The sequence below is a fragment of the Rhinolophus ferrumequinum genome, chromosome 20, assembly GCF_004115265.2.
Source record: "Rhinolophus ferrumequinum isolate MPI-CBG mRhiFer1 chromosome 20, mRhiFer1_v1.p, whole genome shotgun sequence".
Classification (NCBI taxonomy): domain Eukaryota; kingdom Metazoa; phylum Chordata; class Mammalia; order Chiroptera; family Rhinolophidae; genus Rhinolophus; species Rhinolophus ferrumequinum.
Genome location: NC_046303.1, coordinates 51,547,812 through 51,568,432, shown reverse-complemented (window position 1 = coordinate 51,568,432; position 20,621 = coordinate 51,547,812). Strand labels below are relative to the sequence as shown.

Here is a 20,621-nt window from a genome sequence, read left to right as displayed (position 1 = left end):
TAGAAGAAATGTAATAATCTTTGTAGTTAAGAGATTAAAATAGGATTCCTTTTCTCTTTGGAGTCAGTTCTAGACTATTTATTTGTCAAATCAGTTATTGTCAAATTATGTCCTTCTTGCCTTTCTCTTCTTTCTTCCACTTCCTTAGCACAGAAAATACTAGCTGTAGTTTCTTTCTGACGTTGATTTCAGGTCTTAGTGATCAAAATAAAATTTTTATTTTAATATGTAGCTTGCTGTTTTTAACAACAGTTTCTCCATATTCTTATCATAGTCTCACCATGTCATAAATGGAGAAGTAACTTGGTATATTCAAAATATAATAGTTAAGTTTTATAACTTAAAACTTTTAAATGGTAATCATGCTACAAAATTTCAGTTATGCCAAGTATTAGTGAAAGTCTCATGATAAATTACTGCATTTCAGGACCATATGTTCCCCGACTTCAAAAGAAGTAATCTCATTTGTTTTTTTTTATTCTTTATCTAAGAAGTAGTTCTAAGTTTAATTCAGTCCTATAGAATACATATAACAAACCAAAGTAATTTAGTGGTTCTGTTTCCATTTCAGATAGACCAGTGATATTTCTTCTTATCCTTAGCCATTTTTATTTTGATGACCATAATCTTTGAATTTAGGCTGAGCTGCAGATTAAAATACCTCCTTATGTAAATTTATATAAAGTATATAACAGCATGTACAGAGACTATGCTTTCATGTAAATCAATAACTTGACTTCAGAAAGTTGAACACATCAAATTTAATAAGAATATTCTGGGGCAGCTGGATGGCTCAGTTGGTTAGAAAGCGAGCTCTGAACAACAGGGTTGCCGGTTCGATTCTCACATGGGCCAGTGAGCTGCACCCTGCACAACTAGATTGAAGACACCGAGCTGCCGCTGAGCTGCCGGAGGGGTGGCCCGATGGCTCAGTTGGTTAGAGCGCGAGCACTTAACAACAAGGTTGCCAGTTCAATTCCCGCATGGGATGGTGGGCTGCGCCCCCTGCAACTAAAGATTGAAAACAGCGACTGGACTTGGAGCTGAGCCGCGCCCTCCACAACTAGATTGAAGGACAGTGACTTGGAGCTGAAGGGCCCTGGAGAAACACACTGTTCCCCAATATTCCCCAATTTAAAAAAACCCACAAGAATAGTCTAATGGAATTTGGAATCTAAACATACCTTATTTAAGTACATACTGTCCTTATTGCATATTCTCCTCCAGTACTTGAGGAAGAAATGGGTTGGCTTTCTCTTCAAAAGACACTGTGAAAAATGAATTAGAATATTCTAAGGTGTGAATGATTTTGCTTGCTTAAACAAAAAAACATTCAAGCAAAGTTCCTTTCCAACCCTTCAGAAATTGCCAAGTTTAAAACTAAAATGTGGTATTTATTAGACTCCTTTTATCTGATAAGTTCTTTGAATATTCAGTGATTTCCAGTCTCATTTTTAAAACCCCTTTAACTGTCATGTCTGACCAATGTTTTAATGTAAGTTACTTCATATCCTTTTTGGAATGGGGTAGAATGTAAACTATAGATTAGTATTCTATTTGAGCAGTTATTGACCGTATTGGTAAAGTTAAGAGGTATTAGTAGGTATGTTTTGAAAGGGCTGTATGTGCAGAAGTGGCCCCCAAACACTGAAGGAGCTGAGAGACCAAAGAATGAGGCAGACAAATCCAGCTTATAGGTTAATGAGTGTAATAAGGAACTTACATACAGAAACGCAGTCCTGGGCGGCCACAGGACGAAAGGGATCCCCATACCTTCCACCTATAGACCGTGTGCTTCTATCGCCTAAGCCATGAGAATACGTGCATGACCCAAGGGATCAGATGCCAGAAGGTTCTGGTGCCAGAGTGAGTAGAGAGATAGACAACATCAAGGGCAGTTCACCCCGGAGAGAGCACTAGTGGAAATCCTGTGATCAGCCCATAGGTCTGTGTATATATTCCAGAGCTCACCAGAGGGGAGGGGACGGGCTCAAGGATCCCGGTTCACCTAGATGTCAGGATGGCAGCTTAGTTTTAGGATGCAGTCACATATGTTCCGCACAGGCAGATGGATAGATTTCATTTGCCTTTGACTATGAAGAGAACACATTACAGTATTTACAAGGTTTATTGCATGTGCTAGAAAATTATAAAATGGGAAGAATTATTTTTGAGTAGCTTCCAATGTATTACTTTTCTCCCCCAGCCCAAGTAGCATCGTATTTGTCTTGAAATAGTACGTTTTGCACAAAATCCTCTCTCTCTGTCTCTCACACACGCACACATACATCGCATCATAGTTTGTTTTTTGACATATAATTGACATAAAATAACTGGACATATTTGATGTATACAATTTGATGAGTTTGGACATACACATATCTCTTCTCTCATCTTTTCCCACCTCTACCTCCAAAATGAAATCATTTATTTCCTGTCTTTGGAGAAAAAGCCTGACAAATTAGTTTGGACTAAAGGCTTTGATGACAGATTCTAATATATTATTTCTCTTGGCCCTTATTTACATTTTAGAAGGTTATGTTCAGAACTCAGAATACATTACCTAAAAAGAATTAGGATATTTCACATAAATGTTCAGATAGCGAGGGTTTTTAGCAGAAAACGCCTGCCTAGCACCTGCCAAATTGTGCGTGTGGTAGGCCACGAGTACTCATTTTCATGTTGACTAGTCAGCAGTGGAGGGAGTGCTTGCTCAGAGCCAGGCACCTTGTTGGCATGAGGAACGTAAAGGTTCTTAGGAATTGCTGGCTTGTTTGTTTTTTCTGGATCCTACCCTCAAATAGCTCAAACTAGAGGAATATAAACACAGTTACAGAATGAGATGATAAATCATAAAAATATGTACAGGGTTAAGAGCTGGTATAGATGTGATTTATTCTGTCAGGATTGGCTTTACAAAGACATTTCATCTGAGCTGAGGTATAAGGAATGAATAGTTGATTAGGATAAAAACCACATGAGGAGGGGAGAATGGGGAGTGATTGTTTAATGGTCACAGACTTTCTCTTTGGGGGGAAAACATTTTGGAAACAGATAGTGGTAATGGTTGTAAAGTAGTCTTAGTTAACGCCACTGAATTGTAACCTTAAAATAGTTTAGAAGAACATTTTTCTGTTACATATTTTACCATAATAAAAAACAAGTATTTTTAAAAACCTTTCATAAAAGGAGCTGAGATGATTACGGGACAATTTATGTTGTCTATTGATACTTTGATTGATGATTTGAAATGATTAAATATACAATAAAAGTAATACAAAGTACCTAAAATTTAGGCTTTTCAGTACATGCACGGACTGCAGTTAAAACATAATCCTGTGTGTACCTCTAAGAGATAAGTAGCAAATTGTCTAATCAATTCATTTTCAAGTCTGTTTTACCCCAGCAAACAGCAGTGTGCCTGGCAAATACCAAGTATGCAGTAAATAAGGAAATGCGAATATGACTAGTTAAGTGAATGGAAAGGCGACAGGAAATACCATAGACATAACATTTGCCTAATGACTTAGTGATAGAAGAGGCATCTGACAAAACTAGGCTAACTGTAAACAGAACCTAAGGGATGGATATGCCTCACCACTGGAGTTGAGTGAGTACTAAGATCTAAACTTCTGCACTTTTCTGATGAAAAGCAGATAAAGTTTAAGGAACTAGAACTTACTTGGAAGCATGGCTGTTGAAACTATTGGAAATCTGGCAACTTTATGATTTGGGATTGGTCTTACTATTATCAATTCTTGCTAAACCTTGTTTGCCCCTTAACTTTTCTCCTCCTTTGTCTTTTCTGATCCTTCTTTGTAGGTGTTTATAATAATGAAGCAGTATTTCATCTAAAATACCCAGATGATTAGGAGTTGCACAGAGTATAACTATAGGATTTAAGATAAAAATAATTTAATAAAGTATATAACTTCAGCTGAATTAGAAATGAAATAATATTACCTCTGTTAATGGAATGGGTAGCATTCTAATGTACTATTAATTGAAAACAAAGGAAAAAATTGAAAGGATTAAATTAAAATTTGTGCTTGAGAAAGCCTTTAGGTAATAACCTAGTTATTTCTACCTACATTTAAGGAATCCAAGTAGATTTGTACAAAGTTAAACAAACAACACAAATATTTAGCTAATTTATGACTTTCAACAGATATATAAAGATAGCTAAATTTAAAAATAGTTTCTTTCAGCTGGTGAATGAATAAACTGAATGAACAAACTGATAATGAAATATTACTCAACAATCAAAAGGGATGAATTACTCACGTGCAGAGATATGGACAGATCTCAGAAGCATTATTCTAGGTGAAAGAAACCAGATGCAAAAGACTGTATATGTTCTGTGTGATTCCATTTATTTTGGTAACAAGAGCTAATGTGTGATCTTGGAGAATAGATGGGCGAATAGTTTGTGTAGGTAAGAGGATTGAGGATCCGGGAGTCCGAGGTTAAGTCCACAAGGGGTAATATGAAGAGTTTCTGCCCCTTTCTACGTGGGGTAGACAGGGAGTCTGTGAGCCAGATGCTGACGACTTTGTTGAATGAGGAGTGATTAGAGCTTGATAGGTGACAGCAGTGGTGAGGAAATGGTGGCATAGCTGAAGAGCAGAGCCTTTAAAGAACATGACTTTTCCAAGTGCGTTGGAACAAATAGTCTAGAAGGAACACTGAAGAACAAATTTAAGATACCAACCTCTCTTTACCACTAAGGTATGTGAGATGAAAGAATCAACAACTACCTGGGAAATGATATCAGGGAAGAGCCGTATTTCCATTCAGTCAAAGAAGAAAGAGCACTTTCAGAAGGAAGTGAGGTTCCGGTGGGAGCTTTCACCCTGGAACAGTTTCATAGAGCACAGTGGAAGGGTTTAGGAGGTGGGGGGCAGAGTGGAGGACTGTGTCCGTGGCCAGGAAGTTCAGAGAATTGAATGTCCTTACGGGAACGAAGGTTTAGAATGACTTGGGTTTAGCCTCCAAGGAAAGCGGGTCTAGTGGCTGTAAAAACTTGTCCCACTCTCCAGCATGTAGAGTCTCAGTTCATCTGCTTCTAACTCAGCCACACAAGGAGAGCATTTCCCAAAACTTCGTAGTCACTTCGTGCTTTTTAGCCTGGGATAGATTAGATGGACATTTAAGTTTTAATGAATGAACTGACGCAGTCTACTTGGTATCAGAAGTTGCGTTTGGGATTCTGATCTTTTGTATATATTCTCTGCCATGCCCCTTTGTGTTTAGGAATGATTTAAGTATATTATTGTACCATTTAACTATGTTACTAAGATTTACACTGAAAATTAAGTGTATTGAGTCCATAATACAGGTAACTATAATGCTAGCATGTGTGCTTCTGTCGGCTCATTGCTCCTGAGCCGAGACAAAGGAGGGAGGCTTCCCTGTTCCTAGGACACATACTGCCAGTCAGGCGGCAAATGAGGGGAGCCCAGCCCTCCCCCCCACCTTTTTTTTTTTTTTTTCCAGAGCTGTGGCCATTCACAGACCAGCTTTCTGTAATCTTGAGGTTTCAGAGACAATCTCAACTTAAGGACATCTCAGCAACAAAGGGACATACATGAAAAGAGCCAAAGATGAGAAATGTGGTGGACCTATGAATAAATGTGCCTCCATTGACAAGAGATGTCTTTTAAAAGACAGCATTTTCTCATGAAAGTCACAAATACGGAAACATGAAACACATTCTTTTGAAGAGCTCTAGAGAGTGGTGGAGGTTGGCAACTCGGAAGGTAGAGATTGGATTAGAAATGACAGCAAGCAACCCATCCTAAAATGGAACATAGAGCAAGCAATGAAGACATGACAAAACAGCTTTTCTGAGAGTCCACACAGCCCTGTGTGTCCTTGTTACCTCAAAAGTGTCATAAAGCTGCATGTTGGGGATGGATGACATATGCCATGATAAAGGACCATGCACCTCATATTGGCTATTCCATAACTCAAGAGCCAATTAACTTTCTCTGGAAAGTGTGGTTAGCATTTTGGAACATTTCTATATTGCTGCCTTCTAGTGTAAACTCACTGATCAAACCAGAGTGTTACTTGAAATACGTGATTTTAAAAAAGTTGTTTTGGTAATGTTTAAAATAAAGAGTTACCGTTATGATTTATGAAATAAATACTGACCTTCCTATAGTAACTGAACATAAATTCACAAAAAGGTGAGGAGTGTTTCTCCTTCACGTTGCATGAAAAATTTTAGTAGCAGTTATATACGTATACTTCATTAGTACACAAAATCCTGCATCTTATTTTTAGTGGGGCCTTGAGCCAGAGAATATTGGGTAATCAAAATTATATTGATTATTGACTAATAATAGTGGAGGTAGGGGGTAGATGATTTTCCACAAGGAAAGAGAACCACTTGGGAGAAGTTTCTTTGACCCTTTTGATTCACTAATTTTGTAAAAAGGCAGGCATATTATTACCTCGCTAGAGGTTGGGTTGCTGCATGTTCTTTTTACCTTTATCAGAAACTTGCAAATTATTCAAAAGGAAGTTGTCAACAAAAACTTTTTAAAGTTCTGGGGCCAGTACTAAAATGAATTGCCATTGAGCCCATTTAAAATTGTTGTGTATCTATACTCAATCCAATACCTAATCATAAAATTTTGGAACTGGAATGGACTTTAAAAATAACCTAGTCAGACTTTATTTTAAAAGTCACGATACATTAACCAAAGAGCTAATAAGGAGAGGAGCTGAGATTAGAATTAGAAGTATTAGTAGTCCTGATCTGTGTTACTCCCCCACAATCCTGAATCCTCAAGAAAAAATTTAAATACTATTACTCTTTTTTAAAAAGTATGGCTGGGGGCGGCCGGTTAACTCATTTGGTTAGAGCTTGATGCTCTTAACAAGGTTGCCGGTTCGATCCCCACAAGGGCCACTGTGAGCTGTGGCCTCCACAACTAGATTGAAACAACTACTTAACTTGGAGCTGATGGGTCCTGGAAAAGCACACTTAAATAAAAGTTAAAAAAAAAAAAAAAAAAGTATATAACTTATTGTAGAAAGTTTTATTTAAACACACACACACACACACACACACACACACACACATACACATATACATGCACACCTGTACATACACACAAACTGGTCTAAAAACTGCTATACAAAGCAGTTCATTTGCCAAAGATCCTAGCCATAATTTTACCATATTAATACAATAAAAAAGAATTTTGAAAAACTATGTCTTCCACAAGAAAAAAAATTGATTATATATCTTTACTCAAGAATGTTTGAATTACTATAATTATGGTACCTTCATTTAAAGTGTATTATTGCATGACAATTTAAGGTAGTTCTCTTCCTATCATTATGGAAGGTGCTATTTCAAAATTGTTTTTTAATGTACTGGTATCAGCAGTGTACCAGTAGAAATGGACTGTTTTCTACTCAGTATGTTAGATTGTTTCAGTTAGGTTCTTGCTAGAATGAATGACTCCTGGACTGTGGGCCAAGGGGGGTAGTTGAGCCAACACATGCAAAGCATGAGGCTAGAGAATGGGGCTCATTCAGAAAACGGCGAATAATTCCTGAATGGTTAGACTGGGGGATTAGGAGACGCCCAATTCTCTGTAACTTCAAAGTTCAAAATCTAGAATTAATAGGTAAAAGTTACAGGGAGAGAGAGTTTGGCTTGTTAGAAGGCACAATTTTCTAACAGTTTATAGCTTTCCAAAATTGAATGGATACACTAATACCAAGGGAGGTTTATCCCAAGGGATATGAGACTAGTTATCTACTTTTATTCTCCTGTGTTTTGGTAGTGCTCTATCAGCATATTTTACCCTTCCTTTTGAATTCTTCAAAATAATATTGATTATTGTAAATGCTTAGGAATACAGTTTCCCTACTTTGTTTAGATTATATCTGTATTATAATGAATATACTTTTAAATTGTATTGTTAATAAAATTTCAGCTTAAATTAGTTAATTTGGTTATATTTGACTTGTGAGTGAACTCATTTTGTTTGGTAGAACCACAATTTTTTTGTTAGGTTTTACATAGAATCTATGTTAACCACTAAACAAGGATAATATATCTTTTAGAAGTAATTCAGTTCATTTCAGTAGTTTTGAGCAAAATATGCAAAGCAATCTAAGAAGCTCAAAGAAGTTCATAATAGGAAAGAAAAGCTTAATAAGGCCAGTTTTTGCATAACTTTTTTTGCAGCTGTAGTATGTAAATTTACTTTGAAGGAACTGTTCGTTTTTAAATAATTTGTTGTTGAATTTATTATGTAGTTCAGCTTTTCCTGTGAGTAAATTTCAAAGTGTTTAAAATATTGTTTTCATATTCATAAAATAGAATTTCACTTCTAAGAGTTCTGTATTCTATTTTCTTGACTTATGTTTTGCAGGATGGAGGCTTGCTTCTGAATAACCCATCAGCATTAGCAATGCATGAGTGTAAATGCCTTTGGCCAGATGTCCCTTTAGAGTGCATCGTGTCCCTAGGCACTGGACGTTACGAGAGTGATGTGAAAAACACTATGACATACACAAGCTTGAAAACCAAACTGTCGAATGTTATCAACAGTGCTACAGATACAGAAGGTTAGTTATTTGCTACCTTCGAGCTCTTTACCTCCTAAAATGCAGCTTTTGGTAGAATGTGCTAACGCTACCTGCAAAAGAGTATGTTATGTCTGTATAATAGGCTTAGGAAGCACCTGGGCACAAGTCTTCTGTTATTTCCATTTCTCCTCACCCATTTCTTCGAAGTAACCCTAGAACAGAGACTGTTCTTCCGGAAGCTAGTGCTGCCTTTGCCTACTTACAATTGGAGAAGTACCTAAAGCTGGATTAGCACAGAAGCCTAGCTGGAGACTCTTAAGCCAGTTAAGCAACAGGGAAAAGAAAAGGAGTCAGGTTGGTTCAAATATATACATAACAGTGAGAATTAGAGTACTATGGAATTAGATTATTTAGTAATGTGGAGGCAAACTGGAATTAGAATATGGCCTTTTACTCTTGCTACCCTTATAATCTAATCCTCACATAAAGACTAAAGTGATTTTTTAAAAACAAAAACCATATCTATTACCCTGCTCAGAACCTCTAAGCTTCCCATGATGCCTCGAACAAAATCCAAAAGTCTCATTCACTGAAATTTACTAGTCCCGCTAAGATTTAGCCTTTGGTTTATTTGTTATATAATCTTTATTTTTTAAATTTATTTTCTAACTTTTTTGTTACAGTTGACATTCAATATTATTTTGTATTAGTTTCAGGTGTACAACACATGGTTAGACATGTATATAATTTATACAGTGATCCCCCCATTAGTCTAGTACCCAGCTGGCACTATACATAGTTGTTGCAGCATTATTGACTATAATCTCTATGCTGCACTTTACATGCTGTGACTGTTTCGTAACTACCAATTCGTATTTATTAATCCCTTTACCTTTTTAACCCGGTTCCCCAAAATCCCTCTGCTTTGGCAGCCATTAGTTATGTGTATCTATGAGTCTGTTTTCTGTTTTGTTTGTTCGTTTAGTTTATTCTTTAGATTCTATATATAAGTGAGATCATATGGTATTTGTCTTTCTCAGTGTGACATATTTCACTTAGCGTAATGTTCACTACATCCATCCAAGTTGTCATAAATGGTAAGATTTCATTCTTTATTATGGCAGAGTAATATTCCATTGTATACATGTACCACATCTTCTTTATCTAATTGTCTATTGACAGGCACTTGGGTTGCTTCCATATCTTTGCTATTGTAAGTAATACCACAATGAACATAGGGGTGCATATATCTTTCCAAATTAATGTTTTGAATTTCTACAGGTAAATACCCAGAAGTGGGATTGCTGGTTCATAAGGTAGTTCTATTTTTAATTTTTTAAGGAACCTCCAAACCATTTTCCATAGTGGCTGAACCTGTTTGAATTCCCACCAACAGTACACAAGGGTTCCCTTTTTTTCACATCCTTACCAACATTTGTTGTTCGTTGATTTTTTTTCATAATAGCCCTTCTGACATGTGTGAGGTGATATCTCATTGTAGTTTTAATCGGCATTTTTCTGATGATTAGTGACGTTGAGCATCTTTTCATATGTCTATTGGCCATCTCTATGTCCTCTTTGGAGAAATGTCTATTCACATCCTCTGCCCACTTCATAATATGTTTGATTTTTTGGTGTTGTATGAGTTCCTCATAAATTTTGGATATTAACCCCTTATCAGATGTATCATTAACAAATATCTTCACCCATTCAATAGGCTCTCTATTCGTTTTGTTGGTGGTTTCCTTTGCTGTGCAAAAACTTTTTAGTTAGATGTAGTCCCATTTGTTTATTTTTTCTTTTGTTTTCCTTACCCAAGGAGGTAGATCAGAAAAACTATTACTAAAAACAATGTTCTGCCTATATTTTTTTCTAGGAGTTTTATTGATTTGGAGCTTACATTTAAGTCTTTAATCCATTTTGAGTTTATTCTTATATATGGTGTAAGAAGGTGGTCCATTTTCATTTGCCTGTGTCTGTTCAGTTTTCCCAGCACCATTTTTTGAATAGAATGTCTTTACCTCATTGTATATTCTTGCCTTCTTTATTATAGATTAAATGACCATATAGCTGTGGGTTTATTTCTGGGTTCTCTATTCTCTGTCCCATTGATTGATGTGTCTGTTTTTATACCAGTACCATGCTGTTTTGATATCTATAGCCTTGCTGTATAGTTTGAGATCAGGTAGCGTGATACCTCCAATTTTGTTTTTCTTTCTCAAGATCTTTGTGGCTATTTGGAGTTCTTTATGGTTCCATATAAATTTTAAGATTATTTATTCTACTTCTGTGAAAAATGCCATCAGTATTTTGATAGGGATTGCATTGAATCTGTACATTGCTTTGGGTAGTATGGACATTTTAAAGATGTTTATTCTTCCTATCCATGAGCATAGTATATGCTTCCATTTATTTGTATCTTCTTCAGTTTGTTTCTTCAGTGTCTTACAGTTTTCCAAGTACATGTCTTTACTTAATTTATTGATCAGTTCTAAGCTTTTGGGTGGAATCTTTAGGGTTTTCTCTATATAGTATCATGTCATCTGCAAATAATGACAGTTTTACTTCTTTCCAATTTGGGTGCCTTTTATTTCTTTTTCTTGTCTGATTGCTGTGGCTAGGAATTTCAATATTATGTTGAATAAATGTGGTAAAAGTGGGCATTGTTGTCTAGTTCCTGATCTTAGGGAGAACTCTTCACTTTCCTCCATGGATTATTATGTTTCTGTGGGTTTGTCATATATGACCTTGATTGTGTTGAGATATGTTCCCTCTATTCCCGCTTTGCTGAGAGTTTTTATTATAAATGGATGCTGGATTTTATCAAATGCTTTTTTTGCATCTGTTGATGAGATTACATAGTTTTTATCTTTCGTTTTGTTTAAATGGTGTATCACCGTAATTTGATTTGTGGATATTGAATCAACCTTGTACCCCAGGAATAAATCCCACTTGATCATGCTGTATGATACTTTTAATGGTGTTGCTGAATTAGGTTTGCTAGTATTTTGTTGAGGATTTTTGCATGTATGTTCATCACAGATATCGGCCTGTAGTTTTCATTTTTTGTAATATGTTTCTCTGGCTTTGGAATCAGGGTAATGGTGGCCTCATAAAATGAATTTGGGCACTTTCCCTCCTCTTGAACTTTTTAGAATAGTTTGAGAAGGATCTGTTAATTCTTTGTTGGTAAAATTCACCTGTCTTTTGGGAGCTTATTGATTACTGGTTCAATTTCGTTAGTAGTAGTCGGTCAGTTCAGATTTTCTGTGTATTTTTTATTTTGTCTTAGAAGATTGTATGTATTTATCCATTTCTTCCAGATTGTCCAATTGTTGGCATATAATTGTTCATGATATTTTCTTGTAATCCTTTGTATTTCTGTGGTGTCCATTGTCACTTCTCTTTCATTCCTGATTTTATTTATTTCAGTCTTTTCTTCTTGATGAGTCTGGTTAAAGGTTTACCAGTTTTGTTTATCTTTTCAAAGAACCAACTCTTGGTTTCATTGCTTTTTGTATTGCTTCTTTTAGCCTGTATTTCATTTATTTCCACTCTGATGTTTATTATTTCCTTCCTTCTACTCACTTTGGGCTTTATTTGCGATTCTTTTTCCAGTTCCTTTAAATGTAAGGTTAGATTATTTGTTTGAGATTTTTCTTGTTTCTTGAGGTAGACCTGCATTGCTATGAATTACCTTCTTAGGACTGCTTTCGTTGTGTCCCATAGATTTTGGGTCATTGTGTTTTCCTTTTCATTTATTTCAAGATATCTTTTGATTTCTTCCTTGATCTCATTGTTGACCCATTCATTATTTAGTAACATGTTACGTAGCCTCCGTGTGTTTGTGTGTTTTTCAGTTTTATTTTTTGTAATTGATTTCTAGTTTCATACCATTGAGGTCAGAGAAAACACTTGATATGATTTCAATCTTCTTGAATTTACTGAGACTTGTTTTATGACCTAACATATAGTCTATTTTGGAAAATGTTTCATGTGCACTTGAAAAGAATGTATTTACTGCTGCTTTGGGGTGAAATGCTCGAAAAATATCAATTAAATCCATGTGGTCTAGTGTATCATTTAAGGCTGCTGTTTCCTTAGTGATTTTCAGTCTGGGAGATCTGTCCATTGGTGTCAGTGGGGTGTGAAAGGCCCCTCCTATGACTGTATTACTGTCTAGCTGTCCCTTTACGTCGGTCAATATTTGCTTCATATATTTAAGTGCTCTTATGTTGGTTGCATAAGTGTTTAAAAGCGTCTGTTCTCTTGTTGATTTGATTCTTTTATCATTATGTAATGTCCTTCTTTGTCTGTTATTATAGTCTTTGTTTTAAAGTCTGTTTTGTCTGGTATAAGTATTGCTACCTCAGCTTTTTTATTTTTTTCATTTTCATTTGAGTGAAATATCTTTTTCCATCCCTTTACTTTCAATCTGTGTGTGTGTTTCCGTCTGAAGTGGGTTGCTTGTAGACAGCATGTTTATGGCTCTTGTTTTGTTATCCATTCAGCTACCCTATGTCTTTTGATTGGAGCATTTAATCTGTTTACATTTAAAGTGATTATTGATAGATACATATTTATTGACATTTTATTATGCATATTTTTGTTCTCTCTTCCCCCCTTCTTCTTCTTAAAGAAATCCCTTTAACATTTCTAGTAATGCTGGTTTGGTGGCGATGAACTCCTTTAGCTTTTTCTTGTCTGGAAAGATCTTTATCTCTTTTTCAATTTTAAATGATAGCTTTGCTAGGTAGAGTAGTCCTGGTTGTAGGTCCTTGCTTTTCATCACTTTGACTGTTTTGTGCCAATCTCTTCCTTCCTGCAAAGTTTCTGTTGAGAAATCAATTGACAGTCTTATGGCATCTCCCTTGTAAGTTTCTAGTTGCCTTTGTCTTGCTGCTTTTAGGATTCTCTCTTTGTCTTTAACCTTTTTGCCATTTTAATTATATGTGTTGGTGTGGGCATGTTTGAATTCATCTTGTTTGGGACTCTCTGTGCTTCATGGATTTGTATGTATGTATCCTTCACCAGGTTAGGAAAGTTTGCAGTCATTATTTCTTCAAATAGATTCTCATCCCCTTGTTTTCTCTCTTCTCCTTCTGATACCCCTGTGGTGGGAATGGTTTTACGCTTGATGTTGTCCCAGAGATGTCTTAAACTTACCTGCATTTTTCTTGATTTTTTTTTTCTCTCTCCTTTTCCTATTGGGTAGCAACCTGTATTCCAAATCTTTGATTCAATCCTCTACTTCTTCTAGTCTGATGATGATTCCTTCTGTTGTATTCTTCATTTCAGTTATTGTATTTGTCATTTCTGATTCTTTTTTATGAATTTTTATCCTTTTGTGTGTTTACTATTTCTTTGTTGAAGTTCTCACTAAATTCATTTATTATTCCACTAAGTTCACTGAGCATCTTTATAACCATTGTTTTGAACTCTGTATCTGGTAGGATGCTTTCCTCCTTTTTGGTTAGTTTTTTTCCTGGAGTTTTCTTCTGTTCTTCCATTTGGGATGTATTTCTTTGTTTCCTCATTTTGGCTGCCTCTCTGTGTTTGTTTCTGTGTATTAGGTAAATCTGTATCTCCGCAGTCTGGCCAGGTGGCCTCATGTAGTTGGTTCCTTGTGGTGCCCAGTCTCCCTTGTCACCTCTGCCAGGTGCTCCAGGAGTGTCTCTTGTGTGCGTTGTGTGTGCCCTCCTGTTGTAGTTGAGCGTTGATTGTTTTTGGCATGTCAGTGGGTGGGATTGACCCTCAGGCTGACTAGCTATGGGGTTTTTCCCATGTCACCTGCTTTGGCTGCTGTGCAGCGGTCCTTACCAGAGGGCTCCGGTGCCTGCTGAGACCACCCTTTGGGAGTGCCTGCGCTTCAGTGCTCTAAAGCCGACCTTCAGATATGTTGGCTCCAGGGCCTCTTGAGAGGGGCTCCAGTATAGGCACAGGTCAGCCACAGCCTGTGACCAGCTGGAGACTACCTGATAGGAGCTACAAAGCAATTTGCAGTTGGTCTTTCCCTGTGCTGGACCTAGAGGCACTTGGGAGAAGCCATGCTGTGAATTCAGGAGGGCTGCCATCAGTTCTGGTCCTGGGGTAGCTTCGCAAAAACCCCAGGACACCCTGAGGCCTGCTGCCACCTGCCAGTTCCCAGATGGCTCAGCTGCTGATAGAGCCTTATGTAGTATGCGAGATGGGAAAGGTGGGTTCTCAGGCAGTCACCAGGTTGAAGTGAGCGGAGCTCACCAGGAAAATGCAGATTCAAATTTGGCCATGTGAGGGAGGGCTCAACACTGGAAAGATGGCACCCACCTGCCGGCTGCATGGCAGGAGGATTCTATAAGGGAAAATGGCGACTGTCCCTCCAGTCCTCACCCTGAAGCTCCACAACTCAGTCTCTTTCTCTGTCTGTCTGACTCCTTCCAAGTCACTGTACCTCCCCTGGAGCCCACGGTGAGTGCCTGAGAGTGAGTCTGTGTGTAGGCCCTTTAGAGGGATGTCTGGGTTTCCCGCAGGCTTCTTTCCCACCCAGATGGTCAGTGTCCCCACTGTTTTTCATAGCCAGATATAGTGGGGGCTCCTCCTCCTGGCATTGGTCCTCCTGGCTGGGAGCCTGGTGTGGGCCTGGGGTCCCTTGCTTTTTCAGGGGGAATCTCTGTTGCCGAGATCTCTCCTGATTCTCAGTTGCCACACATAGGTATGGGGCCAGCCCGTTTCATGTCTCCACCTTTTCAGTCAGTCTCAACATGGCTGCTCCTTTATATTCTTAGCTACAGGACTTCTGTTCAACTAGATTTCAGATGTTTCTCCAGGTTGATTGTTCTATAATTCAGTTTTAATTTTAATATGGTCACGGGAAAAGGCAAACACAGCGTTTATCTCCTCTGCCATCTTGGATCCTCTATAAGACGTAGCCTTTGAATATATCTCTTCTCCCCTTCTCAGAATGTATCCCCTCTATAAAGTGTGTCTAGCTACACTTTAATTCTTGCTGTTCCTCAAACTTGCTAACAAGTCTTCTGCCTCTGGGCCTCTGCACTTGCTATATTCTCTCTCTGTAATTCCGTTCTCAGATATATGCTTGATTCACTCCTTTATTTCATTCAGGTCTCTCTTCACATGTGATTTCCTCAGAGAGAACTTTCCAACCCCCTCATCATCTCACTCTGACCCCTTATCCTGTGTCTTTCTTTGTTGTTTTTTTCTTGGAGCATTTATGTCATTATGGATACACACACATACACATTTATATATATTATATAATATATATAATTAAATATTTGATATATGTAAATATTTAATATACATAAATTTATTACATATTTGCTTGTTTAATTGTTTATTATTTCTCTATCCTATAAGAGCATAAGGCAGGAACTTACCCATTTGACTATGGTAACTTCAATGCCTAGCACTTTGTAGGCAGTCAGTATTTGTTGAATTTCTAGTTTTGACCTTGAGATCTAGATCTCATTTTACTATTTTATTTTTAATCCAATATGAGATCAGTTACTAAATTTAAAAAAAGAGTTGTTACTGCCTAACAGCGCTGTTGCTTCTGAACCTCATTTTTTCCATATAATCATGTTATTAGCTAACTCATTAACCTATGTGAGTATCTTAAACTCCCCACTAAGGACTTTTATCTGTTAAATGATAACCCAAGAAAAGTTGATATACTGGATTTTTCACTGTGTCAAATTTTGTTGTCAAAGCAATAAAATACCCTTACTGTAATCACTTTTCTGAGAAAAAAGAGAGCTTTAATCATCCAGTTTACTAATACTTATACATACATCTTGTGCAAGCCCTATGATGGGCTCATTTGAAATTTTCGAGAAACGTGAAATACTGTCTTCATGTTGGTTAATGAAGAATTTATATGGATATGCGAAGGACCTATATTAGCCAAAACAATTTTGAAAAATAACAAAGTTGGAGGATTTACAAGTTCTGATTTCAAGACTATGAAACTACAGTAAGCAAGGGACTATGTAATAAGGATAGACATGTAAATTAATGAGTACATAATGGAGAGTACAGAAATTAATCTGTAGAAGCTCAGCAGATTTTTGACAAAGGTAACTCAGTATGGAAAAGCTATTCTTTTCAAGGAATAGTACTGGGACAGTTGCTCAAGTTGAATAAAAAATATTTATTCAATTTCTTGAATATAGTTATCTAATTGTCCCCTTACCATTCTTGACCCTTCACACCATATACAAAAATTTACTTGAAATGGATCATGGACCTAAATTTAAGAGTTAAAACTATAATAAAACCTCTAGAAGAATACCCTGGAGAAAATCTTACTGGTCTTGGGCTAGGTAAAGATTTTTTAGATAGAACACAAAAAAGCATGAACCAAAAAAAAGGAAAAATGGGTAAATTAGATTTCATCAAATTACAAATTTTGCTTTTCAAAAGACATTTTTAATAAAATGAAAAGACAAGCTATAGACTGAAATAAAAATATTAGTGAAATGTATCTGACCCATTATCAGAACCAAATATATAATCAGATCCAAAGTATAGAGAGAATTCTTACATTATATACATAAAGAATATGTAAAGGAGCAAACAAATTCAGCGAAAAAAATGGGCAAAACAATTGAGTAGATACTCCATTGAAGAAGATATACAAATGACTAATAAGCCCATGAAATACTTCTCAACATCATTAGTCGTTAGGGAAATGAAAATTAAAACAAGATACCACTACACATCCTCTAGAATGGCTAAAATTAAGACTGACAATACCAAGTTTTGGTGAAGATGTGGAGCAGCGGGAACTCTGATGGGTAGAATGCAAAATGGTATAGCCGTTTGGAAAACAGAAAACCGTGTTACGGTTCTTAAAAAGATAGACATACTGCTATCTTATGATCCAGCAATTTTATCCTTGGGTATTAACCCAGGAGAAATGGAATCACATATCCACAAAGACTTAGGTGCAAATGTTTATAACAGCATTATTCCTAATAACTAAAAACTGAAGAGAACCAGAGCTAGAGAGAACACATTGTGCTGTGTTGTACAATGGAATACTACTCAGCAGAAAAAAAGATGGAACTATTCATACATGGGTGAATTCAACTTGGGTGAATTTGAAAAGCATTTTGCTAAGTAAAAGTTAGACATAAGGGCTATATCCTTATGATTCTGTTTATGTGAAATTCTAAAAAAAATGCAAAGGTTAAGGGTGGACCAACTATAAAGAGCCATGAAGGAACTTTCTGGAGTAATGGAAATATTCTGTCATGATTTTTGCGGTGGTTACATAAGTGTATACATTTATCAAATCTCGTCAGATTAAAATTGGTGAATTTTGTATGTAAGCGGTGTGATCAAAAAATACAGTGAATGTTGCTGCTGAGTGACATGTGATGGAAAGGTAGGGATCTTCCATATGGGAAGTGGTGTGTCGAACTTGTGTGACAAGTTTAAACTTGTTCGGTGCAGTCAGTCGGACATGAGCTATGGTTGAGAGAAGGGGTGTTTTAAACTGTGCCGTAAATCATCCTCCATCACGAGAAGGCTCCATGTCACACATCACTTCTGTTATATAGCAATTTCTGTCAAATAAAAACAGTACGGTCTTTCCTCATCCACCTTATTCACTGCATCTGGCACCATGCGACCACTGGCTCTTCCCCAAAGTCAAAATGATTCAGGACATCGAGGCAGCCATGACAGTGCAACTAAAGACACTTATGAAAGAGGACTTCCAGAACTGCTTCAGAAAGTGAGCAGAACAGTGGGATAAGTGTGTTCGAAGCGAGGTGGAGTATTTTCAGGGGGATTAATGGCAATGAGTCTTTTAATAATTTTTTATTTATTTAAACATTCACCATATTTTTTTATCACACCTTGTAAATTATGCCTCAATAAAGATGATCCCAAAAAATTTAAAAAACGGTTAGAAAGGCGTTTCAGTGTGACCAAAAACAGAGAGAACAGAACACTGGAGCAAGTATTCTAATTTAGCAGAATTATAAAGTATTCTGGGAGATGCATTTTATTTTATAGCTACACTCATTATTATGGATATCTTACTTCCTATTGTTAATTAGCTGGAGTGACGAAATAAGCAAGGCTTTGTAATTTGCCATAAAAGAAGATTTTAAATTTAAATCGTTATTTTAAATAAAGATAAAATTAGATCATTGCAGAAAAATTCAGTTTTCTTATCCACCCTATCCTCTCTTTGTTTGTTTTAACAGAAGTTCATATAATGCTTGATGGCCTGTTACCTCCTGACACCTATTTTAGATTCAATCCTGTAATGTGTGAAAACATACCTCTAGATGAAAGTCGAAATGAAAAGCTGGATCAGCTGCAGTTGGAAGGGTTGAAGTACATAGAAAGAAATGAAGAAAAAATGAAAAAACTTGCAAAAATATTAAGTCAAGAAAAAACAACTCTGCAGAAAATTAATGATTGGATTAAACTAAAAACTGACATGTATGAAGGCCTTCCATTCTTCTCAAAACTGTGATGAGTATATATATATATATATATATATATATATATATATACACACACACACACATACATGTTCTCAGAGATGAAGGCCTGTTCAGAAGCCACACCGAATTCAATAAGGAATTGTAGGGTTCAGCATGAGTTAACTTTAAAATACTTACACATTCTAAGGAATCCTGAAAAAGACCATGCTTGGACCAGCTTTCACAGCACAGAGGGTATGCTAAGTTACAGAATTCATAAGGGAATTCTTATGGGAATTCATAGGTTTTTATGATGTTAATAATTAAGTGTGCTTTAGGAATCTTACTGTGCTTGTTGGTTTTAGTAGATATTGGTGTTATATTGTTTGATGTTTGAAAATTTATTAATATATGTGCCAAACAAGAACTGAAAATATCATATTAGACTAGGTATTTTTGCTTTGTCACCGTAATCATGTTGAATTTATTTGATCATTGATTTTCTTCAATCTGGAAAAGCTAATTCTTAAATTTACATCACAGTTTTCAAGAGCTACATTTTGCAATTCAAGTGTTGCCTTTTACTATAATATCGTTTAAACAAATGCAGAAAAGTGGAATTTTTCTCTATCAAAGGACTTTTACATTTGAAATATGAAAGAACCAGGTACAGTTTTCTATTTCAACATTGTTTGGTTCAAAAAGGTGAAATTTTAATCAATCATTTTTCCCCCTGAAATTTCAAGATAATGCTATTATGTTAACTTGTCTAGCTCTAGCTTATCATTCACTGTTATAACATTAATTACTTGAATTTACTGAGACTATATCCCTGTAATTAACAAAAATAAACTATTGAAATAATCTATTGTTAAAAGGCTGTCATTTTAAAATTATTTATTGTTCATAATGTAGCTGCCCATCTCTTTGTAACATTTGAATATACCTGTCAACTATATGCTTAAAAAAATAATAGGCTTCTTTTACCTATTAACTCCTTTAACTTGTCTGGATTTCACAGAGGTTAATAACGTATACACCAACTCGAATCATTGTTTATGCCAACCAAGTTCATCTTTGTTGTGTTACCTATCTGCCTTTTAAATCCTTACATCATGTTCAGATTTGTCAAGAAAAATGAAAAGAGGTAAGTGCCCTTTGCGTCCTACATATAAACTAAGTTAACCCCTGTTGCCTGGGTTGTCATACTGCTTCTCTGCAGCGTTGATTCAGAGGCAGCGAGGTATGGTTCAGAGTGCTGAGGGCAGCTGAGATGGGTGATAATCTCAGTGCTGATGCACAGTCCTTCTGTTTGTGACCTTGAGGAAGGTGGACAACTTCTCTGTGCTTCAGATGTTTCATTTGTAAAGTGAGGAAAGCTAGCTCTAAGATCTTATTTGCTCTTCTTTATGGCAACCTAAAAAGCAAATTCTGCAAACATACAAGTGAAAGATAGGAAGAAATGTGAAAATGAATTGTCAGACCTACACCAATAAAATATCTGTTCTTTTCAAAAGCAAAACGGAAGAATAGTCTATTTTAGAAATAAAATGAAATAAACTCTCCAACTCATCAATTATATAAGAAATATAAAGAATAAAAATTGTTTTGATGCTCAGGCCT

General features: G+C 36.3%; 1 protein-coding gene across 2 annotated transcripts in view; it reads left to right on the top strand.

Moving 5' to 3' along the window:
* Positions 1 to 19,874, top strand: part of PNPLA8 (patatin like phospholipase domain containing 8) — a 47,964-nt gene extending 28,090 nt beyond the window's left edge. The window contains exons 9-10 of one of the 2 annotated variants that reach the window (XM_033088443.1): positions 8,400 to 8,595; positions 18,774 to 19,874. In XM_033088443.1, coding sequence (XP_032944334.1) covers positions 8,400 to 8,595; positions 18,774 to 19,048 — 471 coding nt within the window. In that variant the 3' untranslated portion in view covers positions 19,049 to 19,874. The remainder of the gene's footprint in view (positions 1 to 8,399; positions 8,596 to 18,773) is intronic. The other variant, XM_033088444.1, reaches the window with a different exon arrangement.
* Positions 19,875 to 20,621: the final 747 nt, after the last annotated feature.